Source organism: Perognathus longimembris, chromosome 2 (assembly GCF_023159225.1).
Source record: "Perognathus longimembris pacificus isolate PPM17 chromosome 2, ASM2315922v1, whole genome shotgun sequence".
NCBI lineage: Eukaryota > Metazoa > Chordata > Mammalia > Rodentia > Heteromyidae > Perognathus > Perognathus longimembris.
Window position 1 is genome coordinate 16,092,867 of NC_063162.1, and position 27,586 is coordinate 16,120,452.

The 27,586-nt window shown below is 44.3% G+C and overlaps 1 protein-coding gene across 3 annotated transcripts in view; it reads left to right on the plus strand.

Moving 5' to 3' along the window:
• Window positions 1-27,586, plus strand: part of Xpnpep1 (X-prolyl aminopeptidase 1) — a 50,249-nt gene that overhangs the window by 9,155 nt on the left and 13,508 nt on the right. For all 3 annotated transcript variants that reach the window (XM_048338291.1, XM_048338293.1, XM_048338292.1), the window contains 10 exons: window positions 5,565-5,689; window positions 16,786-16,849; window positions 17,987-18,091; window positions 19,008-19,100; window positions 19,327-19,470; window positions 21,089-21,184; window positions 23,157-23,238; window positions 24,737-24,947; window positions 25,663-25,752; window positions 26,467-26,517. In XM_048338291.1, the coding sequence (XP_048194248.1) occupies window positions 5,565-5,689; window positions 16,786-16,849; window positions 17,987-18,091; window positions 19,008-19,100; window positions 19,327-19,470; window positions 21,089-21,184; window positions 23,157-23,238; window positions 24,737-24,947; window positions 25,663-25,752; window positions 26,467-26,517 (1,061 nt within the window). The remainder of the gene's footprint in view (window positions 1-5,564; window positions 5,690-16,785; window positions 16,850-17,986; window positions 18,092-19,007; window positions 19,101-19,326; window positions 19,471-21,088; window positions 21,185-23,156; window positions 23,239-24,736; window positions 24,948-25,662; window positions 25,753-26,466; window positions 26,518-27,586) is intronic.

Consider the following 27,586-nt stretch of genomic DNA (forward strand, 5'->3'; position numbering starts at 1 on the left):
TTGAACAGACCTTGGGTCCTGGTTCCTGATAATCTAGCTGACATGGGCAACTGCTTAACTTCTTTTAACTCCTGTTCCTTCAAAATGGGCTGTTCTTTCAAAATGGGAATAATGAAATCTCCCTAGGAGGATCATTGTGAGAATTAACCACTAATACATGTAAAACCTTCAGCCCCTCCCCCAGCCATGCCACGTGTTAAGAAGCTGAAATTGGCGTAAACCAGCCCCTTCCATTATAACAAGATGGGTGGGAAACCCAGCTGGTGCTTTGGATCTTGGTTCAACTATTTCTTGAGCTCCTACAATGTGTTAGCTGCTGCACACAGTACTTTCACACATATTATCATGTTTAGCTCTAGCCACCCAGTCAGGCAAATAGGGTGTGATTTCATGTGCAAGTGGCAGAAAAAGCGCGTGTGGTTGAGCTGAGGTTTGGGAACCTATTTCTTAACAGCAGATCCACATATGCAAAAGCATTTTCAATGAGTCATTCCCTTTAAGTCACAGTTTAAAAATACCTGGCAGTGTATGGGCTAATGTTACATCATGGACTAGGCCTGTTGCTCTTGGCTGTCTAGTTTCCTGCATACTCTGCTTAGCTCTTGGCTTCTTCTAATGTTTCTGAAAAAATAAAGAGAATGTGGAATGAGCAGGTGTTATAATATGACATCATATACATTCCCAGCTTTTTTTCCCCTCACTGCAGATTTGTTACTCTTTGTTACGTGGGCTTGAAAAGATCATAGACTCAAAATTGTGACATTCCTTTAGCCCATCTTAGTGACTGTACGTTATGTGTCAGGTGGAATTACTTCATCGTATCTGGTATAGGTGACAAGAGGCTCTATGTGACCAAGGACACCAGCCAAATGTGATGAGTTTGAAGGGTGAAAAGGAAGGAAAAAGGGTGTATTGAGAGTGTGATATGGGACAGGTGTGTTGAGGAAGGACATGAATACACCACTGCAGTAGACTGTAACTGTTGGTCGTAAGGCCTACTGTGTCAGTCAAGAGGAGCAAGTTATGATGAGGTCAGAGATGGTGATGATGGTCAGAATGGCTGGTGTAGAGGCATATTACAGTGCCCAGGAAGGTAAAAGATGTCTTTATCAGGGCCATTTTGCCTTTGATGGTTTTCAGTTTGTAATTGATGGTTTTCTGCTTGCCATGCTCTCTTTACTAATGAGGTGAATGACTGATGATGTTACTAATCACTAACAACACTGAGTTGGTGTCATCAAAATTCTGAAGTCATGTGTGCTTTAATTAGAGGCTACACTCTATAAAGAAAATAAACTTGAAATAAAGCATTTTGGCCTCCGTCATTTGGCTTCTATATTTGATTTATAAAATTCTGCATTCCCAGGTTGCACTCCAGAGCAATTAAATCAGAAGTTCCCTGAGTAGTTCTCATGTGCTGCCAAGGTTGAACCACTGCTCCAAAGGAAATCTTTATTTTTTGCCTGTCTCTTTCTAAAAACAATAACTTTGTCTGGTACAGTGGTGCATGCCTGTAAATCCTCCCTACTCCATAGGCCAAGGAAGGGCTATCATCTGAACCAAGGAGATTAGCTTGAGCAAAGTACTGAGACCCTGGCTGGCCAGGGGAAAGTTAACTTGCTTAGAAATATAACTTAGAACTATAGTAAATTTGTTTTGAAGTTTCTTAAAGGTATCAAATGTGGACAATATTATGAGGCTTCATCTTGGATCCAAGGGAGATATTGACGTCTAAACTAGAGTAGACTAGATACTCCTGATTTTTCTTTCTCTGATAATTGAGAAATTATAGGCTTAGTAGATCAAACAAAAGGAAAGGAATAGTAGTTTGAATAGTAGTTTCAAGAGGCAGTTGCTGTAATGCAAGGAATGTGGATATGTTTGAATCATGCATAGGAGTTTTTAGCAACTCTTTCTTTTTAGCAATTCTGTCTTTTTGAAACTCCTAAGTAGAGCCCTGTGGTCTGCTACTGAAGTTGTTCTTGCTGGCAATAATGAAAGAGCCCTACCAGTAGTGTGCTATCTGCTACTGAACTTGTTCTTGCTGGTAATAATGAAAGAGTCCTGCCAGTATGGTACCTGTGGGGGAATCTATTAAGAGATAATCCTAACTGAGGTAGAAAAGTGCAGGGGTCCCTGCACCCCGGGTGCTCTCCCAACCAGCGGGAGAGGCGAGGAAGCGCACCCCGCCGAGGGTGAACCCAGAATAGGGAACGAGCCGTGAGTCGCCCGCACTCAGCCCAACCCAACCTTTCGCCGGCAGTTGGACAATCAGATGACTCGGGAGAAATTCAACACTGCTCTCAGTTTAGTGATGCAGACCGGATCTTAAGTATGGGCAATGGCAGGAAGAGGAGGGTGTAACATACCTAGCCAGGGGCTATGATTGGTGGTCCGAGCTGTCAGTCAAGGGCAGAAGGCCATGGGACCTCCCTAAGGGGTGGCCTAAGTACTAGCAGGACCGCCCCCAGGTTACTGCCAGCAGCCATCTTGCTGCACATGGTCTTAAGGCTGGGAGGCATGGCCAGCTAGAGCCGCCTTTCCAGTTCCGGACCCAGAAGGCAGCCGGGGTTAACTGGGATCCCTCTTCCGGGAGGTGGTGCAAGCAAGCACGCCCCCAGGGACTGAGTAAGACGGGGCTCTTCAGGGCCTCACTCCCGTGGCGCACCAGGTGGGGCCAGTCAGTGCTCCCCACAGAAAAGCCCAGTATGCTGATGGTGATGAAGAGGAAGAAGTAGTGAAAGTGTTACAGAACAAATATAGAATCCATACCCAGCAGAGTGTAAGCTTTAGCTAGTTAAGATTTCAGTCCTTGAAGATGGTCTAACTGTCTCACTGCATAACATTGTGCATTAGGGCATTTTGGTTAAGTAAAATCTTTTTTCATTCATTAAAAAAATGAGTTGACAAAATCCAAAACAGCTGGCAAGATGTAGAGCAACAGGAACTTTCTTTCATTGCTGGAGGAAATGTAACAGTACAGTAACATTGGAAGACAGTTTATTTGTTCTTCACAAAACTAAACTTACTATCTGATCTAACAATCACATTCCTTGGTATTTACTTAAATGCTTTGAAATCTCACATCTACTTTATTCATAATTACTCACACTTGGAGACAGCATTGGTGTCTTTCTGTAGGTGAATGAGTAAATAAGTTACAGTATATTTAAACATTAGAATATTTTCAGTACTAAAAAGAAATGAGCTATTAAACCATGGAAAGATATGGAGGAATCATAAGTATACACTATCAAGTAAAAGGAAAGTCTTACATGCGTATTGCAATCTGAAAAGGCAGTAACTGACCTTTCTTACTGTCTCCATGGTTTAGTCTTTCCCAGAATTTCATACAGTAAGTAGCTTACAGGATCTTTAGGGTAGCTAAAATATTCTACATGATACCACAATGGTGGATACATTATATATTTGTTAAAACTCATATCATATACAACAGTAGGAGTGGAAGAGTAAGCCATGACTTTGGATCATAGTGTAAGTTCATCAGCTGGAACATATGCACCACCCTGATGACAGAGGTTGGTGGTGGGAGAGTCTGTGTGTGTGTGTGTGTGTGCGTGTGTGTTTTGTGGTGTGAGAACTCTGTATGTTCAGTTTTGCTGTGAATCTCTACTCTTAAAGCTATTCATAAATAAGTTAGGAAGCCAGGTGTGGTGATGTGCACATGCAATTCTATTGGTCAAGAGGCTAAAATAATAGGATCACTAGTTTTAGGCCAGCCTTGGGTGCTTAGCAACATCCTGTCTCAAAAATCCAAGACAAACCTAAACCCCCCAAAACAACCAAATAAATTGGAAAACTCCATTATTCTACTATGCATTTTAATCATGTAGCTTTGTGCGTGTAGTGCTTGGGATATACTCAAATACACGTGATCAGCAGTCGGTTACTGCTTTTTGTGAAGTTATTTTGTTATATGGCCATTGGACTGCAGGTATGTTTATCAGAACTGTTAATAGTTATTTTGTTGAACAAAAATCTTTCTGAAGAACCAGCTAAAGTGGTTAAGCAGTTTGTACCATGTGTGCCTGCATCACAGAAGTAGTTTCTAATTCTCACTGGCATGTAGTGCTATTTTGATTTTGACTACTTAAACGTTTGTAAAAGTTCAAGAATTTCTACTGGGACCACATTTAATGTCTCTAACATTTCTTTTTCATGCCTTGTGATTTTTCTGTTCCTGTTTCATATTTTGTAGAGCTGGTAATTCCAGCTCTGGTTTTATGGAACTGATTGGATCTGCTGGGCCCTTGGGACTTCTTGGGACTAAGTTTAAAACCTTGGGTCTATACCTTTTTCCCCGTCCACTGCCCCTCCCCCCCCCCATATTTTTTAGAGGAGAACCCAGCATTGAAGTTCTGGTTCCCTTCTCCTTGAGGGTCACAGCTGGTTTTGCTGTAGTAGTGTTTATTATAGCAAAAGACAGCAGGTTGAGATTTCTACCCCAAATTTGTGGTTGGTTGTTTAAGAAAACTGTTTGTGAAATGTGCTTTAATGTGGACAGACTTAAAAAGCAGAAAAGCACCACAAGAAAAGACTCTAACTTTACTTACCCTAAAGCAGTTCTAGCAACTCCACTCATATATGCATATACAGTCTCTGTCTTCTTTTATAATCAGTATTTTGTCACCCATGAGTATTGTTTCAATGTCTTTCCAAGTCAAACAGATCTATAAAATATTTTTCTTGTGTTGTAGTAGCATATTGCTGTATGTATTATAGTTGATATAACCAATCACGTTTTCCTTTATTTTAAGAAATATAAACAAAGATAAACACTGTATTTTTGTATATTTATCTCCTCAGAATAAAGTCCTAGAAGTGAAATGAGTAACCTTAAGTGAATTTGGAAATGAGTGGCTCAGATTTTCTTGCTGTATGATGGGTATTTGGAAGTAGTTTTGTGTGTGTGTGTGTGTATATGCATGTGTACGTGCACACACCAGTTCTGAGACTTGAACTCAAGATGTTGTTGGATGCTGTTACTGAGCTTTTCTCAAGGCTAGTCTCGAGCTATAGCCTCATAGACTTTCCTGCTTGGGCTGGCTTTGAACCATGATCCTCAGATCTTAGTCTCCCAAGTGGCTAGGATTACAGACATGAGCCACCAGCACCCAGCTGGAAGTAGTATTTAAGAACTCCAATCGGGGCTGGGGATATAGCCTAGTGGCAAGAGTGCCTGCCTCGGATACCCGAGGCCCTAGGTTCGATTCCCCAGCACCACATATACAGAAAACGGCCAGAAGCGGCGCTGGGGCTCAAGTGGCAGAGTGCTAGCCTTGAGCGGGAAGAAGCCAGGGACAGTGCTCAGGCCCTGAGTCCAAGGCCCAGGACTGGCAAAAAAAAAAAAAAAAAAAAAAAAAAAAAGAACTCCAATCATGAGTGTTTCTAGAAGCTTTGTGCTTGGTCTGGTGGGTTGGTCAGCTTGAGACGTAGCTGGGGTGGAACAGAATGTTGAAGGCACTTGTCTCTGTGTCTGGCTTTGGACTTGTCATTGAATTGCCAAGTAGGCTAATGTAGAACAAATTCTTCTGTTGTTGCAGATTGCAGAATGGCCCCAAAGGTGACTTCGGAGCTGCTTCGGCAGCTGAGGCAAGCCATGAGGAACTGCGAGTATGTGGCAGAACCCATCCAGGCCTATATCATCCCATCAGGAGATGCCCACCAGGTACAGAGGAGAGAGGGACTGAGGATGGAACTTACCAGCCTTCTTCCTTTTCAGTCTTCCTTTGAGCCACATATATCCGTAGAATTCTAGTTGTCAACTCAGAGAATTCTAGCTGTCTCTTTCAGATATCTGTCTCACTGAATGCCTATAGATTTGGTCCTTGCTGCTGCTTTGTTTCCAATGAATCTGGCCAGCTTTCAGTAAATTGGGAGAGAATTACTAGGCAAATTTAGGGGCAGAAGTCCTGCATTCCATGTCAGTTTTCCCTGCCTCATCCTGTTCTTCTCTCTCTCCCTTCTGCCCACCTAGATGGTCCCATTCTTCTGGTATAGCTAGAGGGTAGGTCATCATGGAGCTCCACCTTGCAGTAATTAGGGATGGTATGGTGATTGCCACTGTCTCTTTAGAACCAACTCAACAATTTCCCTTTCCTTCTGAGAGCACCAATTATCTTAGCGGGAGGAAGTTGCATTTGGAGAGGAAGACTGTAGTAGGGCTGAAGGGCTGGGGAAAAGCAGGTCCTACATCCAGTGTGGGGTCATCCAGTTGAATTGAGGGCTGATACTGTGTTTAAGATACTGCAGGGTTACAAAGGTGAATTTAAGATTGTTCTTATTGTGGCTAAGGTTTACTAAGAGATAAAATAATATGCAAAGTACTGTTTTTCTATAGAGGCATGTATAGGTATGTTTGTTCCAGCCTTTTGCTTATGTGCAGGTTACTACTTTAGGTGTTGTACAAAGATACAAGATGAGAATTGTTCCTAGTGGGGAAAAAGTACTCCACTACAGTAGCGGAGTTAAGATGTGCAAACACATTATCTATCTGTATTACTAGGTAGAGTGGGGTAACTGCTATTGAGAAAATTTGGACAGGGCTATGGAAGTTTGAGGGCTGGGTGGGAGGATGACAGAGAGTGTGGGGCGGGGGGTGCTTTGAACTAGATCTTGAAGGATGGGTAGAGTTTGGGTAAACAGAGGTGAGGAGATGGAGATGGAGGAGGAGGAGGAGGAGGAGGAGGAGAGAAGGGAGGAGGAGAAGGAGGTAATGCAGAGAAGCAGGAAGCTTAGAGTGCTTTTAAGAAACAATCTTGAGCTAAATCCCACTGAAAATAAATTTCCAAGCACGAGGCTATTGTTGAGGCTGATTTGAATGTAACTGTCTTCTCTTAGTATTGAGCCAAGATGGTGGTGCCGGATACTGAAGCACCTTGTGTGGCAGTCCTCTACCTCCTAGCGCTTTGTCTGAGATTGTGACATCCTGTAAATGGGGCTTTGCAGGCTCTCTGGAAATCTCAGTTTAAAGACTCCTCAAGGCCCTACTCATTTATGAATTGTACCTTCAAGAGAGGCCTGAAAGTGCAGAAAGATTTAACCTGCCATGTTATTTTGAATTAAATGTTAAAAGATTTGTGGTTAGGGCTATTTTTGTATTTCAGTGTTAGTTTTCTTTTTGCCTGGGGTTGGGCTCCATAATCTGTACAATCTGTGTGTTTACTAGTAGAGAACATTCTTGTAGCTAAGCTAAGCCAAGTTTGTCTTGATACTCTTATTAGTCTCAGGTGCTGTTCCCAAAGTGGCTTTTTCTTTTTTCCCTTTTTGTCATCACAAAGTTGACTTTCTTCTTCGAGACAGGGTCTCACTACCTATGTCAGACGGCTGGTACTCATTATATAGCCTAGGCTAGCCTTGATCTCTCTATCCCTGGCTTCTGTTTCCCTAATGCTTAGATTATAGGGTTGTACCACTATGCTTAGCAACACAAACCTGATTTATGATTGAGTTTAAAAATGAGTCTGCCTCTGCTAGTAGATATGACCTAAGATATCCAATGCAGTTCCTTCTGGGAATGGCAATAGGCTGGCAAAGCCACAGGGATGTACCTGCTTCCCTCTCAGCTATTTGCTTCCTGCTAAGGATCCTAGAATATCAGAATTATATGGCTTCCCCCTTGATGAGAACAAAGCTCTAGTCCCAGATAGTCCTATATTTTTCTTGAAAACACAGAAAAACTCAAGCATGCCCAGTATGAGTTGTCACTTACTGCAGAAGTTGCTGTTGTGTAGATGTCACAGACTTATATTTGTGTATTCTTGACACCCCTCTGTCTTCACTCCTCTGCTGTTTTTCTTTTATAAACTTTAACTGGCATTTCTGTGGGTTTAGCTTTGTGGTCTCTGCTTACGTATATGGTAGAAATTGTAGTTTACATACTTGGTGCATCTTTTTTGACTGCTCAAGGCAAGGTACTAGGCAAATGCAGAGGTAGGTGGTTAGTACATAAATAAGTTGAGACTATCTGGGTTCATATGTCAGAGTTGCCATTTACCAGTTGCTCGACATTGAGCCCTCGATCCTCTTACCTTCACCTGCTGAGTAGCTGGGATTACAGGCATGTGCCACCACTCCTAGCTCCTGTTAATTCCAATTTTTACCCATCAGTTAGACTGTCTGGGTTTCACCCTCTCTTCAGAAAGGGATAGTGACAGTATCTACCCATAACGCTGTTTTCACAATAATAGCTTCTGTTATTATTGCCATTGCCATTACTGTTATGGAAATTAATAACCTTACAGAGATGAAAGAGTTAATAAATTATAGTCACAAGTGCTAGCAGAAGTGAGAATGGGTAAATGTTCCTGGAAAGTGTTCAACATTGTTCAGTAAAACCATGTGAAGCACAATTATAAATTAAATTAAGTTTGATAATATATTTTACTAACCCCAATATATACACAATATTTTAACATGTCATCAATATTAAAATGACAGTAACACTTTAAATTTAACTTTTTCATACTAAATCTTTAAATATGGTATGTGTTTATTCTGCATTTGTAAATATGAGAACACTCATATTTCATTGAAAATATTTGATCTGTATTTGTATTTCATTAAGTTTACTGCCAAAAAAGTAGACTCTTACCAGTTTTTTCTAAACATACTTAAGAGTTTCCAATAATGAAATCTTGATTATCTGTTTTAAAATTCAAGTGAAATGGCTCACTAGCTACCATTTAAGGACTCAGCGGCCCCTGTAGCTGGTGGCTGTGGTCCTGGACAGCAGAGGTTTTGCACACAGGACAATCCGCAGTGAGGGGATAGTTAAGCTGGCAGGCTCAAGGAAGGCTTCATGGAGGAAGTGGCATTTAAGAATGTGAATGGTTTGAGTTTGGACTCACAGAGTGAAAGAATCCTTTCTTCATGAGCATTATGCCTCCTACTTGTACTATAAAATCTTTCAAATACTGCATTAGAAGTTTTTTTCTTGTAGATTAGCAAAAATACATCCCTGTTTTCACATTAATTTATTCAGAGCTAATATGTGCTCTTCTTAGTTTTCTAGCAACTTAAGTAGACAAATCATATATTGCAGCTTTCGTTTAAAGAATACCTTAGATATTCTTAAACTGTGAACCTTAACATCACTGTCCTACCAGATTGCCAGCACTGTCGTGATGAATCTCAGCCGTCTGCCTCCCCACACAGACAATTTTTGTGTGGCTCTGCCTGCTGTGTTCCCTGTGTGGTCTTGAGTTCTGTTACCTGCTAGTGTTAACGGTGTTCTGTACATCTTAACTCCCTGGCAAGAACACAGTGTTGGACCTTTCAACCATTAGAACCAAAAATTAAAAAGTTGACAGTTGCAGATTTATGGTGTTTTTACATTGATTTTTTTTTTTTTTTTTTTTTTTTGCCAGTCCTGGGGCTTGAACTTGGCCTGGACACTATCCCTGGCTTCCTTTTACTCAAGGCTATACCACTTGAGCCACAGTGCTACTTCTGGCCTTTTCTGTTTATCTGGTGCTGAGGAATTGAACCCAGGGCTTCATGCATGCTAGGCAAGCACTCTACCACTAAGCCACATTCCCAGCCCCTTACATTATTTTTTTTTCTAATGAATTTATTATGTTTTGCCTGTATGACTTAATAAATTCATGAGTCATAAAAATGTGATCAGGTAGAATTTGGATGCATGGAGAGAGGCTGACAAAGAGAAGACATATGCAAATCTATGGTAACAAAAGAACATATATCATAATAGGCTTGGCCTGGCCAAGGCCACTGTTGAGTTATCCATGCCTGGTCCTGGGATAGCCATGATCCCCAGAGGCAAGTTAGGCATTGTTAGGAGGAGTGCAGGGAGAATCTTTAACAGAGTGATGTGTTCTGCAAGAGGGATGTTTAGTAAAGATTGAGAAACCTGTTCATAGTTCAGTAGGTAAAAAAGTACCTTGATTTGGGTACAGGTAATATGATCAGAGAAGGGGAGGTCTAGAAGGAGATACAGAGGAGCCTGAATTGAGTGTGGACCCTGCAGTTTTGGGGATACGTATAGGTATTGTGGTACTATCAACTGAAAGAAATGGATTTCTTGTGCCAGTTTCTGCTCTGTGGATAGAAGAGGCTTCGATGGGTGACAATTGAAGTGAGATTCATGGTACTTGTCAGGCCTGTGAGAACACAAGGGTTGGCTTTGTGTGTGACCTTCCCCAAAGCCTCCTTAGTCATAGAGAGGCTATGTTCTCTGTGGCTCCTAATTGTTTCAGTTCAGGCTTGATTCAAGGTTGGTGAATTTTCTCCTAGGGGTGGGGAAGGGAGAGTGTTGGAAGTGAAAAGGAATCTTGAGTTCTATCCATTGTATATTTTCCAAAGCACAACTATACACACCCACACACTGTTCCCTGCTAGTGAGAAAATGTACCCCAAAATGCAGGATTATGCAAGGACTTGGCACCTCAGTGATCTGCTTCTTTGTGTTCTCTGCTGCTTAAGGATTTCTTCTTTTTCAACTCAGAACAAGGGTATGGTAGTAATGACTTTGGCCCCAAGGGGGCTTTTAGGTGAGGAATTGCCCATTTTCTTTGGTAGTATGGATGCTTTCCTTTACTGCCTTCAGTTAAACACCGTGGGCACTGCTGGAGAGTCATTGGTTGGAACCAGAGCTTTGCTATAGCACTTACTTTCAGAGATCCAAGTTCTCCTCCATTTGAAAGGTCTGTGTTTTGGTTTTGAGCTTGTCTTAGTTGAAGGGTCAGGTTTTTTTCAGACTGACTCTGCCAGTGTGGCCCTTTGGTTGTGTTTGTGGTTCCTCCTTCTAAACTCTCTGGACTCTTATCCATTCCTCTTGGAGTCAGTTTCTTGTTTTTTTTCAGTGATGGTGTAGTGTTTTTATCCAATTTAACAAGTATAATGCTAGAGGTAGTTAACAGATCTTTGAATTTCTGTAGCTTAATCCTAAAGTACAAAGTTTGTGTTCCTGGGTTGTAGGGACCTTTCCCTCACCAGGAGGAAAAGTGATCCAGGCTGTTTTTGGTGGTGAAACCATTCTACCTGGCAGAAAGGAATATGGTGAGCACATGCCCATATTTAACTGCCCCGATCTACCAAATCTCTTCCCTTCCACATTCCATTGGCGTGGACTAGTCATGTGACCCCAAGCAAAGGAGCTTGGGAAATGAAGCCCTTGGGTGGGCAGACATGCTCTAGACTCTTTGTACTAAGTAAGGGGGCGGACTTTGGACAGCTATATGTTTCCTCCTGCATACGTTGACTCAGTTCCATTTAGGAGGAAAGAAAATACCAAAGGGTTACCTTATTATCGGGGCATGAGGAGCATATGTCTTCATTTACAACATACCCTCTTGTATTTCCTGTGGACAGGCAGGCCAGACTTATGGCTTATGGAAGTGGAGGGTCATCCCAGTGTGAGATATAATAACTAATCATACTTGTCTTAGCACTGACCACCCTCCTTTTCTGCTCTTCCATCTTCTGGTGGTCATGTTGATTGCTCTTTTTAAAATCTAGTTCCAATCACATTCTTACTCTCTCTGATCTGTAGCATCTCTCAAGAGCTTTCTAGTTTGCTGCCTTCCTACCCTCTTCCCTTTCACTTCTTCCATCTTTTCCTTCCTTGCTCTTCCTTACCTGTCTATGGCAGTCCAGCTCAGACCTCTGAGCTTGACCTGAGAGATTTCAGGCAGATATGAGCATCCTTGAATCAACATCAACTTTGGTAATATATAACTGGTATAGTTTAGTGCTAATGTTTCTTGGGATAGCTGTGCTGTTTTGATGGCCAAGATTGTCTACTTGGTAGTTAGATTTCCTCAGAGTCTAGTTCATTGCCTGATGCACAGTAATGAAAGCAGGTATTCATTGGAGTTGAGTAGATGCTCATTGCTTTATGTCATATCTTAGTCCTCAATATGGTATCATTATTACCTGACTATAACCTGGGAGCCAGGCTTGACTGTAAGAATGACTGCTGGTTGTAGATGTCACTTGTGTGGTTGATTAGGGTGGAGGTTAATGTGAGACATACTTTATATTCCTATTCCCTTAGAGTTTACAATCCAGTTGTACAGATTCAATATACTCAGTCTCTGCTCACAGTTAGATACTGGCAGCATAGCAAGAATGGCTGCTCTGAAGAGTCAGTCTTGAGTTCAGATCTTGCCTTTGCCACAGAATCAGTTTTGATTTTCCATCTATAGTTGGGGAGGTTGATTTCTTTCACATCTGCTGTGGGATTAGGATGGGAGGGATATTAACCAGTTGCTCATTTCAGATAGTGGACATTGAGCCAATTAGCCACTGTTACTTGTTACCATCACTCAAGGACCAGTACAATTCAGAGGAGAGAGACCTCTGAGAACTGGAGTGGATCAGAAAGCTGTGAGGATGAGGTGTATTTGAGCCAGATTTGTTGTTGTTGTTGTTTGGTTTTGTTTTTGTTGCCAATCCTGGGGCTTGAACTCAGGGCCTGAGCACTGTCCCTGGCTTCTTTTTGCTCAAGGCTAGCACTCTGCCACTTGAGCCACAGCACCACTTCTGCCTTTTCTATATATGAGGTGCTGGGGAATCAAACCCAGGGCCTCATGTATATGAGGCGAAAACTTTACCACTAGGCCATATTCCCAGCCTTGAGCCAGATTTTGAAGAATGACTGAGGCTTTTTTTCTTTTTTTGGTTTATAATATGCTTTAGCTGTTTATGCTTTATTTATATTATTTGGATTAGATGCCAATCCTAAAATAATGGGTAATTTCTCACAAACACATTTCTAGCTTCTCCTGAAATACCACAGCCTGGCAACATGGGGGCTGCTCCTGGCATAGCAGGAGTCAGAGCTGAGTTAAGAGCTGTTCTCTTGTTAGAGCTGGTGTTCCTGTACTGCTTCATTTGGTTCTCTGCTGGGTGCTGAGGCATTTGAGAATGAAATCCAGATTGTCATCCTTTCATATATGTTTTTCATGTTGCTAGTTGCATGTTACCGCTATAACACACTACAGCAGGTATGGTGCTTCAAACAACACAGAATCGTTCCTGTCCTGTTCTAGAGGTTTGAGGCTTACAGTAGGTCAGCAAGTCTCTGTGGTTTCTCAAGGCTGTGGGGAGGATCCACGTCTTTGCCTTTCCAGCCCCTAGGAGTGACCTGTATTCTTTCCTTCACCTTCATAGAGATGGCTAAGATGTTAACAGAGCAGGAAGGAAAAAGGTCCATCTCTTGTGCATGAACATTTATTCTGCAGATGGTAGTTGAGGATCTGATGTTTTCCAGCTGCACTGTGTACAGTGACAATGACAACCACCCCGACTTACACTCTGGGGGCGGGATGAGGAATAATGTTATGAAAGGGAGGAACATTGGCTAGGAGAAAAATGTATGAAATGTTCTATACAGAGTTTCAAAATGGACAAGTGCTTGTCCATTATCTAGGCATTGCAAGCAGTCTTCTGTGGAGGTTACATTTGATTGGAAATATAATTATGAAAAGGAGCTAGCCTGCTATGATGGTGGGGGGGTGGTGGCTCTGGGAGTGGGTGAGAGAGAGAAGAAAGTACATGCAAAGGCCCTGAGGCAGCAGTATCTCTGGATAATACAAAGAGCAGATAGAAAGGAGATTGGTGTGGTTGGAGCACTGTAACTAAGTGAGCTTGGGCTATTAGAAGCTGACTTTCCTAAGGACAGTAGGGCCTGATGTGGCTTGATTTGGTGTTCCTTGGGGACTGGTTTAGAATTTGGATTTTTATCTCAGATGTAATAAGAAGCTGTAGTAGTTAGCTTTCTTGTCACTGTGACAAATACCTGGGAAAACATTTGGGGGCGGGGGCAAGATTTATTTTGGCTCATGGTTTTAGAGGGTTCAGTCCATGTTGCTTTGCGCCCATGTTTTTGTTCAGAATATGGTAGAAGGAGCATGGGGCTTTGGAGCTTCTTCACCTCATGGTAGACAGGAGAGAGTGAGGGAGAGACCTGCACAGAGAGATACAGAGACGGAAGGAGCTAGAGGGCCAGGAGGGGGGAAAGGACTGGTGACCAGCAGAACCTTTGGAAGCACACCCTCAGTGACCTGCTTCCTCCAGCCATCCACACTTCCTAGTTCAGGATCCAGAGAACACCTGGGCCTCATTGGGCAGCTGGGGACTGGTGTGGGGCGCATGAGCTGGTGGGGGACATCCCCTGTTTAAACCGTAACGAAAGCCATTGTTCTAACACAATCTATGTAAATGTGTGTGTGTGTGTGTGTGTGTGTGTGTGTGTGTGTGCGTGTCTGTATTTTTTTGAAATACTTCCAAGGCATGTGAGGACTAGATGGGGCAGTGGCCTAGGTAGGGATGATGGAGGCTTGGAGTGACTGCTCTTACTAGAGATGGAGAAAATGGGAGATTGTGGAAGAAAAGCCAACACTTGTGCCTCCTTGTGCCTCTTGCTAGCATGCTTCTTTTAGGCCTTTGCAGTGCTGGGAAGAAGGCTAGAAAAGAGCACCAGCTGGGCCCGCTGCTTGCCTGGCCTCTGGTTAGTCTGCCGTTGTGGAGCTGAGGCTGCCGCCAGCCACGCTCAGTGATGTCTGCCTGGCATGTTGACCACTTAGGTCATGTCTGGTTCTTGCCCCAGACCTTGTCTGGGGAGTAAACTACACATCTGTTAATTCCACCTCCCTTTGGACAAATTCTTCCCTTGCCTTCTGACGAGGAACTCTAGGTAAACCTGTGAGTTGCCTGTCCCTCCTTCCAGGCCATCCTTGGAGATAGGGCCTTCTGGAGGGCCGTGAGCTGGAGACGCACAGATCAGCGCTGCCTTCCCTGGTAGCCAGCATGGGTTCCTCCTCAGCTCCTGGGTAGGGGCGCAAGTCCAGGGAGCCCTGTCATCCTCACTGTGTGTTCTTCACGCAGGATCCTGGGGAGTTACTTTTGTTAACTTGGTCATCCCAGGCCCCAGGATCCATTCTCACTGTTCAGGAAGAAGAGATGAGTAATCTCTCTTCCATTGTGTACAGGCACCACTTTCAGGTTTCTGGTGAGGTCTTCAAACATTAACTTACTGTCACTCCCAATAGTCCTGGAAATGGATGAGACACCCCTCTTCCATTGTGGCTTTTTTTTTTTTTAAGTTGCACCCTATGAACACTGGGTTAATAACCAAGTATTCTGCAGCCCATAAACAATGCCAACTGCTGTTCCTTTCTGTTTCCTTGGAGCCCTCTGTTAGCCAGTCTTTGTTTTGGGGACCATGGAAAAGATGACTCACTTTGGAGATGAGGAACTGAGGCTGAGAAGGGGTGTCAGGCTTTGCCTCCGGCAAGACCCGGATTGGAGCGTGGCCCCCAGCAGCTCCCCGGCAGGTTCTGAGGCCCATGGCAGCTGCCTTGCTGAAAGGAGCAGCCCACACACAGCACACAGCAGGGCTGGAACATGGGGGCCTTTTCCCCCTTTGTGCATGGATTGCCCCTAAAATACCCTGGCCTATAGCCAGAAGCTCCGATTCCCATGTTAAGCATTCTTTTTTTTTGAGATGTGATCTCGTGTAGCCCTGGCTGGTTTCAAACTCTCAAACCTCCCATGTCAGCTTGCTATAGGTGTCTACCACTGTGGTTCGTCTAACATTCTTAACCTTTCTGGTTAACTGGCTGACAGTGGAAGGAGAGAAGAGCTCAGAAGCAGTCAGAGATGGCCTTGAATCCTGGCTGCTGTAGCCCCTCAGTGGTCAAGTTACTTAAAGATTGTTCGAATCTCCATTTTCTCACTTACTGTTAGTCATAAGGAGAAGAGACTGTGTGTGGGGCTGGGGCATTCTGGCTTAGTTAGGTCTTAAGAGTTAAGGTTCTGGACCTACCTGCATAGGTTCATATCCTGCTTCTGCTGTTTGCTTTTGTGCTTCTCTGGCCTCATGCTCCCTACCTTGGTCAGGAGAACCCTTCAGTTTCTTTACTATTTAATCGCTTCCATGTCAAAGCAAGGAGAGTTTCACTGGATAGGGCCTGGTTTTGGATTTTTTTTTCATTTTTCAAAATCATATTTTTATTATCTTTAAGTAGTTGTACAAAATTACCATCCAACACATTAGTTTACAAATACAACACATCTTTCTGTCATTCCTTCCTTTTGCCAAAGCCCCCTGGGCTGGAGGAAGCATCTCCCCTGGTTCTTGGATAGGAAGGGGCAGGGCCTGTGTGGAGAGACTGTGGCTCCATCTTGGAAGGGACACAAACAGGAAGTTCAGCGACAAGCCAGTGTCTCTGAAAGAGACTGAAGTTAGAGAATTTTTGGCACTTCAAACAGAAATACAACTCTACTTTTCAGAAAAATAACAGATGCCTAAATGTCAGAGGCAAGGGAAAGAAGGCTATTGGCTTGTTTTTGAGTAAGAGCTTATTGATGAGAGAGCAGTTTTTATCTGTTTCTCTTGCTTTGTTCTCCAGATGAGGAAACAGAGGCTAGTGGAGATGCCACTTTGAAACTTAGTCTTTCACTGTGTATGTATTTTTGTTGGTTTATTTTTTATTCAAGACAGGGTCTTATGTATCCCAGGTTGGCCCGAAGCTTACTACGTAGCCTAAACTGGCTTTGAACTCATGGTCTTCCTGCCACTGCTCTCCTCAGTGCTGGGATTATAGGTACACACCACCATGACTGCCTAATTTTTGTTATTTTTTGAATGTTGCCTTTTCAGCTAGCCTTGTAGCTCCTAAAGGAAAGGTGTAAAAAAAATCCCCAACTTTTTTAGTCCTCACTGAGCCTAGCACAGGCTTGGCTATAGGAGAAGTTTGGCTGACAGAGGTCTAATTCCTTGTGGTTGTTGTTTTCCAGAGTGAGTACATTGCTCCATGCGACTGTCGGCGGGCCTTTGTTTCTGGATTCGATGGCTCTGCGGGTGAGTCACTGGATTCTCTCTGTGTTCTTGCTGTATCTTTGCCTCCCCAAATAACCAAGTTTCTTTCAGCCTATGTTTTGGAGCCAAAAGAAATCGCAAGCCAGGTGCAGTACTCCCCATTGGGCCTCTGTGGGAGGCGTACATTCTCAGGCTTTCCCAAATTCACCCCTTACCTTTTAGTGACCCTGGGCTCTTCTCCAGGCCTTCATTTTCCAAGCTTAAAAATTTCTAGTTAAACACATCAGTTTTGACCTTTTTATCCAATATGACATACACAGAGAATACACAGTTACAGTTAAGCTGAATATGCCTGTGTAGATAGCACCCCAAACAAGGAATGGGACTTTAATAGCACCTTAGAGCCTTAGCTTACTGGTGCTAAGTAATTCTCCAAGGGCTTGCCTTTTAGTTTTTCTGTTTTCACTGTTAAATTTAAATAACAAAGGATAAAGTTGAGCTGCACTAGTATCCTGCCCTAGCTTTTCCACAGTTACACCCCTAAATTTTTCATTGGTTTCCCCTTCAAGTTCCTGTCTCTGAAGCAAGCTGGATGAGGTGGGAGCCCCTTTCCCCTGTGGTTTACACACTGCTTCCTTTGGCATAAACGCTTATATTGGTTGGCACATTTGGGTTGGTTTTGGCAGACACGCTGGTGGAAAGCCCTAAGATCTGCCAGGCCTGTGGGAACTAAGAGCAGGTAGAGGTGGGGGGCACAGACTCTCAGCCAGTGATTGAGAACAGTCACAGCATCTGGGAAAGGTGCAACAGCTCTGTTGGGGCATGGGTGGAGCACAGCACATACATGTGGTTGTATGTACCTTGGATAAGCTATTCCCTCTGTCTTGGTCATGAGATCACTTTGGCCATAGACTACAATTCTTTGTTCTCCTGGCCTTGACTCCTACTGCTTACATGTCTTTTCTGTGCAGAGACCAGCATCCAGGCAGCCTGGGCCTCTTGACTGCTTTCTTCCTAGCTTGACACACAGCTGGTTCTTAGTGGCATTCTTCTCTTACCTGGGAGTTCCCTGGAGTCAACCATCTTCCCTGCTGGGAGCTGGTACCTCTGACCATTGTTGTTTTGGGCAGGCTGCTGGGTAGTACTCATAAACCTTTCTCTTTTCCTCCTGTGCTCCAGGAACGGCCATCATTACAGAAGAGCATGCAGCTATGTGGACTGATGGGCGCTACTTTCTCCAGGCTGCCAAGCAGATGGATAACAACTGGACACTGATGAAGATGGGTGGGTAGAGGACAGCCAGCTCCAGCTTTGTTGTCTCAATCTGGCCTGGGACTCTGGAGGGACTCTGGAGCTCTTCCGGGCTGTTAACCTTTTTATGATATCATTGGCCATGACACTGCATGTGTCCCATCACACATTCATTCAGTTTTGGAGGTTCCTGGTTCAGAATACTCGTTTTGCTCAGAGAAAACAGGGCTTTGCAGAGTCTACAGATTGAAGCTGTGAGATCTACTAGCATTGTGACGGCAGAGTGGCAAATATGATCTGTCTGTTAACATTGGAATCTGGTTGTTCTGGAGTAGGGGTTGGATGGATAGTTCTACCTCAGAGCCCCTCTCTGGCTTGCTGTCTGCTACCATTCCTACCTTCCTTAGGTGTGCCCTCTGTATGATGAGAATTCTAGGTGGGTTTCTCTGGCCAGTGAGTGACTATCCCTGGGATTTTTCCAGTGAGCTGTCTGCTAGGAAGCAGCATGACTTCATTCTGCAGAAGTTATACCAGAGACCCCCAAAACAATTTTATTAATGGAGTTGTTTGTTGGTGAGGGGAGGCCCTTGATGGCATGCTGTTTCCTTCATTTGTTACATGAGGGAAGCTCTCAGTCTTCACCAAATCACCATCAATGTTCTTATCAGGTGACCAGTGGTGGGGAAGTGGCAAAATATTGATGAGATGATCTTTGAAACAATACCGTGTACCCTGCATAGCTCACAGGTTACCACCATGAGGTGGAAGCCAGATGTGTTTTCTGCTTCTGTCTATCTCAGGCTTTCCTTGCATACCATTTCGTACTTCTCCCTCCAGGAGGAAGAAAGGCTCAGATTTTCTAAGTCCTGCTAATCTACCTTGAAGAAGGTATCAGGGAGCTCATGGATTACACTGTTCTGGGAGTTGTTTATTGGCTCTTGTCTCCTAGGTCTGAAGGATACACCAACTCAGGAAGACTGGCTGGTGAGTGTACTTCCTGAAGGATCCAGAGTGGGTGTAGATCCACTGATCATCCCTACAGGTGAGTGAGTGTGGTCCCTTGTGGCATGGGTGAGGAAGTGGTTTCTAGACTCCTCTCCATCCCCCCTGTTTGATTGTGGGACATTGAGCTGTTAAGGCTCAGCATGACTTGCTGTCATTACAGAGGGCAAGGGGAAGAGGCATCAGACAGGTCCTATCCTCTGCTTAAGATATAACAGGAGCTGAGTTAATGGCTGGCTGGCCCACATGTGTGTGTCTCTCCTCAGATTACTGGAAGAAGATGGCCAAAGTCCTGCGAAGTGCTGGCCACCACCTGGTTCCTGTGAAGGAGAACCTTGTTGACAAAATCTGGATGGACCGTCCTGAGCGGCCCTGTAGGCCCCTTCTCACGCTGGGCCTGGATTACACAGGTGGGAGCTATGGCTGTGCCACAAGTTTCAGGCTCACCTCCTGTAGTCTCACCATCCCGATCCTCTGAAGTAGAGTTGAAGCTGAATCCACAGGACTCTGCCCGACCTTGGCCCAGTAGGACATTTGACCAACAGCAGGGACCTTTATTCTTCTCTACAGTTGTCACTGACTTACCACTTACTTTGGCTTAGTTTACTTTTGCAAAGCTCTTCTGGGTGGCTGTGGGTGTTGCTGACTGGACTGAGCTTTTTACCCTTCTGCTATTAACTGCCTCCTACTATGTCTCCTCACAAAAGTGGAGAGTGGTCTGGACTTTCTGGAATCCATTTTCTTTTCTGTGATTGCATTTGTAGGTTAACCTTCCAGGCCCCACCCTCCATCTTAGACCTCTGTAGAGGTTTGAGTGTGGGTGCTTCCTCAGACTGTATGACAGTGGTGTGTGAGCAGTGTGTTCTGTCAGCCTTTGTGAGAGACAAAAGTGTACGTTTATGAAAACCGTGAAGCACTGAGGGAGGGAAGTGGGGGCTTCGGGGGAGGGAGCCTTGCTATAGAAATGGAGAGGTGGATGGGGGATGTCTGGAATGTAGGCAGATTGCCCAGAGGGGTCCTGGGAAGAAAGCATTATAGCCTAGACTCTGAGCCAAGTTTTAAATGGCATTCCCCAGTGATCTTCAAAGCTTCAAAGTTGTGGGGCAGCCCCAGCCTGCTTTCCTGAGTGACACCCTCACCGGAGGGTGCTGTATGTGGGATGGGGCAAAGGGGCCAGTGAGTGCCCAGGGCTAGCCAAATGTTTTCCATCAGCGTGCTTTCAGTTGTTTGTGACTGAGGCAGAGGCTGTCACCTGAGGCTATAGGGAAGGGGAGAGCAAATATTGCTGGTGAACTTTTGTTCTGTCAGTGGTTGCCTTCCTGCTCGATAGTGTTTTGGTGCTTGGTGTGTAGAACAGATGCCTGCCCTGTTCACAAGTGGCTGTAAGCTGTCACGGTGTAGGGGCAGTGGAATGAGCCCCTCTGGGGCAGAAGTGTCCTCCTGAGATACAGCAGGGAGGCCTTGGCTGTGTCTAAGAGGGCAGGTGTGATTAGGAAGTCGAATTCACAGTGTGCCAGGCTTCAGAGGATTCCTGGGTCTTAGCTCTGAAAGCAAGTCTGGGGCCTAAGGAAGGTAAAGCCATAGTCTCTTGACCTGCTGGGAGCTTTCTTGGCTGGGTATGTATAGCCCTCTGTGCTTCCCTGATCGCATCAGTCTTTATACAGCCATGTAATTAATACCTGCTTTAGTCATCCGTCTTCTCTTGTACATGGTAATTCCTCATGAGGGCAAGGACTGGGTCTAGTCCAGAATTATGACTATATGGACTAGCATGACCCCTGGCAGATGTCTAACTAAGCCTGGAAAGTCTAAGATGAATAACTGAATGACTTGTGCTGGTGAGGCAATTAGAGCTCACTGCAGTCAAGTGGCTTGTGAGAGTCCTACCACTTTTGTAGGGCTTAGATCATGGCCTCCTGCTTGTCCAGGCAACATGTGCCCTTTGACATGGCAAGCCAGGCAAGAATATATGGGAGAAGCCTGGGACCAGGGCCGGAGTCACAAAACAAGCATGCTTGTGTCTTGCAGGTATCTCCTGGAAGGAGAAGGTGGCAGACCTCCGGTTGAAAATGGCGGAGAGGAACATCGTGTGGTTTGTAGTCACTGCCCTGGATGAGATCGCATGTGAGTACTCTGGATTTATTGGTTGAGTGCGTTACCTGATCTCTCCTTTGTGTGTTTATAACATTCAGCTTCCTGAATAAGCAAAAGATTTCCGCCAGATGGTAATGGGAGATACCAATTAGGATAAAGAAGAAAATTACATGGAGTTGAGGAGGCGACTTACCCTTCTCAGGGTGGTGTTACTGCCAGGGGTTCAGGACGAATCCCTGGAGATAGTCACGTCCAGCCTGTCTTTTAAGACTTTGCAAAACGGAGAGTTTGGCTTTGTCGAAGGCATTTTTTTTTCAAACAATTTCCTTTCAGTAGGATCATAGGATCATAGGAGCTATTTTTTCTTTATGCTTTTTGTGTAGTTTTTGAACGTCTCCGACAGTGAGAAAGTTCTAGCAACGTTTCTACCTCAGAAAACCCAGAAATTGAAAATTCTTTTGCAGAATTTTTCCTTTGGTCATAACAGTGCCTTAGTCTTTAAAGTTCCCCTCAATAATTTTTTAGAACTTTGTATCATCTTCAGGAACCTGAAGCAATCTGGTTGAAGCTTCTATGTCATTTCCTGGCTAGCTGTGACTCAGGGCAACTGCAGAGTGGCTTTTGTTTTTTACCTTCTCAGTAGAGAATGAGACCCTCCCTCACAGTATCCTCTCTTCAGTTCCCCTCTTACCTCTTCAGTCCTTCAAAATTCATCAGCTATGTTTGTTGTGATTTATACCCACAATAAATTTAGTAACTCCCAACATCAGAGAAAAACCATGCAAAGTGAGAGTCTCCTCTTGAGAATAACAGAAACACATCCTCATTGTGGGAAACATGAAAACCACAGAGGAAGTAGAAGGAAGAAAATCCCACCCATTGTCCTGTTACCAGAGGCAGTCATGTTGATATTTCTGTGCATCTGATTTAAAAAGGTGTTGCAATATGTATCAATATGGGTAACAATAACTCTTAAGTGTTAAGGTATCCTATTAAATGCATATACTAATCATTTCTCTGTTAATATGCCAGCAGCATAATCTTAGCTTCACAAATCCAGGTCTTAGTTTCTGATAATCTTGTTCCTATTTCTGGTTGGCTTTTAGGGGTCATTTTATGGATTACAATGTGTGTATGCTAGGGCTTTTAACCTATTCCACTACATCTCTCCAGCCCTGGTGATAATCTTTTTTAAAGGAGAGCACTGGTAAGAGAGGTTAAAAATCCTGCCTCTCTGCTTTGTTAAACCATTATGCAAAAAAAGAGGCAGTACCTTTTGTGCTAGGGCCTTTTTTGCCCCCTGCTGTTTCTGAGAAACTAGCACTTGTGAGCTAGAAGACCTAGCCTGGGCTACACTGCTCTGCTCTGGTCCTGCAATCTCCTCGAATGTTCTGGACCTCACCAGACCCTGGCTCCTGATGAAGGCCAGTCCTTCACCCGGCCTGGTAACAGAGTAGACTGTGGGTGGGCCAAAGGGTCCGGTTTCATTCAAGAGCTGCAGCCTCGTGACTCACTGCTTCTCTAAACTCTTCCGTGGAACTCAGAAGGGTCCTCATTCCACCTTTCTTGTGGGTGGGTCCCAAGTTTATCTACCCTAGGTCATTTGCCTCAGGAGGGAGAAAGTACACCCCGCTCCATTTCAGGATACTAGAGGTTTGCATTTGGCTAAACTGATCCTGGCAGGTCACTGTGATGAGAGGGGCCATTTCAAGTTTTTGTTGGGGGAATTTCTTGTCTTTCTTGACCAGGAATACTCCTGTCCTCTTGGGGCGGCGATACAGAGGCATAAGAAATAGTTCTGGTGCCATCAGGTGGTGGGCACCAGCAGTTGCAGCTCAGAAGTGGAACCTGGAACAAGATTCCTTGCCTTTCTGAGACATGCCATCGAGGTCATTAATGTAGTAGCTGGATTCCAAGCTGAAGCCTGCTCTCCCCCACAGGCTACCTCTTACACTTGACATGGGAGCCAGTCAGGTGATAGGGGCTTTGCTTTCTCTTTCAGGGTTGTTCAATCTCCGAGGATCAGATGTGGAGCACAATCCGGTGTTTTTCTCTTATGCCATCATAGGACTAGAGACGATCATGTGAGTGCTTTCTTCCCACCTGAACATCCTCCGCAGCTCTTTAAGCCTCAAGCTCGCCTTTGTGGCTCCCACTCACTGCTTGTTGGTGTGCTTCCTTGTTCCTACCTTTCTTCCTTTCCCTTCTTGTCTTTATTAATACTAGATGTTTATTTATAGCCTGCCTCTTCTTTAACCCCCTAGATGCTTTGGAATCTGTGAAAGTGTTTATAGTAACTGTGAGGTATAGAGATAAGTAGGCAAGGATGATGGGTCAAAGCTATTGTGAAGTTAGCTCATGAAATTCCTGCTCCATGGTCTTGTTCAGGGCCCATGTTTGATTCCAACCATATGATGGGAGGTACATAGATTCAGTTATGCAGCTCTGAGCAAGGCAAATGAGCCAGTCATTTTGAAAGCCAGAAATGATACAGGGAAAACTCCCTGACTTGTGCTTTGTTGAATTTTCAGGTTATCATTTCAGAACATTAAAAAAAAATATCCTTCCTGGCATTGTTCTTCTCCTGTGTGGCTTTCTTTTTTCAGACAGCACATTCATTGAGTGCCTGTTCTGTGCTAGGGTCCTCTGTTATGTGCTAGGGTGAGTGGTCCTATAGTAGAGTTGGGAAGATGAGCTTGACCTTTCTTTGAGGGATTCTGGCTCATAGTGGGTACTAGCCCATCAGGGTATATAAAGGTGCTGGGAGAATGTTCTAGCCTGGACTTGGGGTCAGAGGAGATGCGTAGTGAAGCAAAGATTAAGGATAAATATGAGTTTGCCTAGGTGAGTGGTGGGGCAAAGACCCAAGCAGAGGGAACAGCACTTTCAGAAGCTCTGAGCAGGAGAGAACAGCTTGTGCAGGATCTGAAGGGTGGTTTGGCGTGGCCCATGTATAAAGTATGAAACCAGAAAGTGAGTAAGGAACCCCAGAAAAGAAACGCTGGGGCCAAGCAACAGAACTTGGGCTTTTGTCCAAAGGACAATGAGGAGTCCCTGAATGAAGGGCTGAGGATTTGGTAGAATGCCTACCTAGGAAGCATGAGGCTCTCAGTTCAGACATCAGTAACACCAAGATGAAACCAAATGAAAAATAAAGCAGAGGGAACCACATGTGATCAGGTTTGAGAATTATGCAGTATGTTACAAATGTGAAAAGTAGGATGGGAGTGGCAAGACTTGGAGGCTGACAGGTGGTGGTGGCCAACCACCAAATCTTGATGGTGACTAGGTAAGACAGTTAACAGCTGGACAGATGTGGGTGATAGATTTCAAGATCTTTGTGGAAGAGGAAGAGGAGGGCATAGGAAGAAAATGTCTAGGTTTCTGGCTTGAATTGGTGAATGATGACAGCATACTCAGGAACAAGGAACACACTTTGGAGGGCAGGAGTCAAGAAGGGGAGTCGGGAGGGAGGAAAGGCTGCTTAGTTTTGGTTGTTAGAAGATAGAACCCAATCTTTGTTTGTCATGCTCATGCCCTCATATGCCCTCCTTTTTCTGTCACCACCTCTGTCCCACGCAGGCTCTTCATTGATGGGGACCGCATCGATGCCCCTGGTGTGAAGGAACACTTGCTTCTTGACTTGGGCCTGGAGGCTGAATACAGAATCCAGGTGCTTCCTTACAAGTCCATCCTGAGTCAGCTCAAGACCCTGTGTGCTGACCTGTCTCCGAGGGAGAAGGTGTGGGTCAGTGACAAGGCCAGCTATGCCGTGAGCGAGGCCATCCCCAAGGTTCGTGGTCTCACTTTGACCTGTCTTATCCCTGCTGGCCCCTTCCTAGTTCTGACATCAGACAGGGTTGTTTTTGGAACAGAGACTATAGGATTCAAGCTGTCATCTCTCTGGGTGAGCCCTAGAGCTTGGGGGTCCGGGGCCCTTTGAGCTTACTGAGGCCTGTGACTTCCAAAGTATGGCATGAAAGGTAACTTGATGGCACACCTAAGACTTAATTTCAAATGGGGGGCCCCCCTGCCTTTTAAAGAACATACCTTAGCAGTAGCTGATGGTGATCACTGAACACCTCTCTTGTCAGGTCATCTGCATCTTCAGGCAGAGGAGAAAAGTTCCTTTGTGCAGCAAGAGGGGAGATTTCGGTCAGGCTCTGAGAGGTTAATGAACTCCAAGCATAGCCACTGGGCTTGGAAGGCATCCGTTGCTGATGGCAGGCAGCCAGCATTCTCCGAGGGCCGATGGGGCGGGGTCTGGAGGAGGAGGCCTTGTTTGATGTACTTGCTTTTTGGATGAGCTCAAGCCCCTTTTGTCATGCTCAGGGGCATCCACTGAAAGGGGCAGGTCTTCAGCTCCAAGGGACTGCTTCTGGGGCCTGAGTGGGAGCTCTTCAAATGATGTGTCTCAGGTGCACTGTTCTGGGTAAAGAGGTGGCTGCCATGGTCTAGGACTGGTGGTAAGTAGGCCCTGTTTCCCGTTCTCCTGCCTTTGCCCCTAGGATCACCGCTGCTGTATGCCTTACACTCCTATCTGCATTGCCAAAGCCGTGAAGAACGCAGCCGAGGCAGAAGGCATGAGGCGGGCTCATGTGAGTAGAGCAGCTGGTGCTGAAGATGGGATAGAAGGTGGTCAGAAGGTCTAGCTCACTCACCTGTTGTGTGGTCCTGGACTAACACGGTTGGAATCTCTCTGAGCATCGGTCCTCTTGGTTTTTCCAGAGTCAGTGAGAAAATGAAATGAAATATTTGATGGGGAACTGAGTGTGGTGTATTACCTCTATCATTCCAAGCACTCAGAGGAGCAGGAGGATCATGAACGTAAGGCCAGACTGGGCTTCATAGTGAGACCTCAAAGAACTTTACAAAGCATAGCATGCAGTACAACAAGACTGTTGGTCACAGTGTAGAAGAGCTTGGTGAGGTTGTGATAATAATGAAAAACGAGAAAGGCTAGATACTATGTTTTAAGGCAGAAGATGGGTCTAGAGAAATCTGGGGCCAGGAGACAGCCAGCTTTTGATAAAAGCCTGTCCTTCCTCACCCCTGTGATGCAGGAGACCAGTCCTTTGGGGAAGTTGCCCATGCTGTGAAGTTGGGCCCTTCCCGCCTGTGCCTCAACTACTGAGTAGCAGGGGAGCCCTTTCTCTGACAAAGTCGTTTCCAGGAAACCTCTACACGCCCTGATTGCTGATGGTTTGTGGCTTTGTAGCTGCTAAGATACCAAGGTCACTGTAGGGCCGGGCTCTGAATCTGACCATTTCTATTCTCAGTAATAACTTAAAAGTCTCTATTTTCCCACACAGATTAAAGATGCTGTTGCCCTCTGTGAACTCTTTAACTGGTTGGAGAAAGAGGTTGGTTGGTTTAGTCTTTACTGAGCATGTGACTATAGATTATTCTATAGTATCTGCCTGTGTTATAACTGTGGCCTCCTCTGGGGTATATTGACCATGAGATCTAAGATGTTGATGGTATTTTACTGCTTTTTAAAAAAATTGTACTTTATATGTGTACATATATTTAAAAATGTCTTAGTAGAAAATATTAAGGAGGAAGAAAGAAAAGTCTGCTAGAGTAGATCTGAGCTAGGAAGTCATAACTAAGTGGAATTTTACTGCCATGGAAAAGGGAAAAACGACACTCATAATATGATAAGCAAGCCAATTGCATTAGGAGAAAAAGATCTTTGTGCACATCTTGAACTTTAAGCTATAACACTTTTTATATTAAATTGACTCTTGGCCATTCATTTTTTTTGCCTGTCTATTTCTGGAGTCAACAAAAGGGTATCTCTTTGTGCTGTTATTATTAAATAAAATTTCCCCTTTAGGTATTATATAAAAATACTCTTAAATTAGAAAGAAGGGATTTCACATCAGTGTGAATTCATTTTTTAAAAATTTATTTCCTTCTGGCTCTGGTTTATCTGTTTAATTGTTTTGTATGTATTGGTGTATAGACATGAATTGTGTAGTTGAGTTTGTACATTTAGGATCATAGTGTACAGTAGTATGACTGCATTGAATACCATACTTATTTCCCTATCCCTTCTATTTTTATTTCATTAACATTTTTTTCCATGATGACTAATCCTACAATAATGTCTTTGTATTTATCCTTTTGTATTTTCCTAAGATAATTTTCTTAGGATGATTGCTTATAAAAACGTAAGATGCATCCATTTAGTTTGGTGATATAAAATAGTTGAGTGGAAAATTCAAAATAGTTGAATAGAACACTTCCACTTTAGTGTTAGTGAGAGTCTTTGGATGGTAGATTAGACAGTTGTGAGATGGGCATTGAGGAAAAAAGTAAGCTTTTTTTTTTGCCAGACCTGAAGCTTGAATTCAGGGCTTGAGCACTGTCCCTGGTTTCTTTTTGCTCAAGACCAGCACTCTCCCACTTGAGCCACCATGCCCCTTC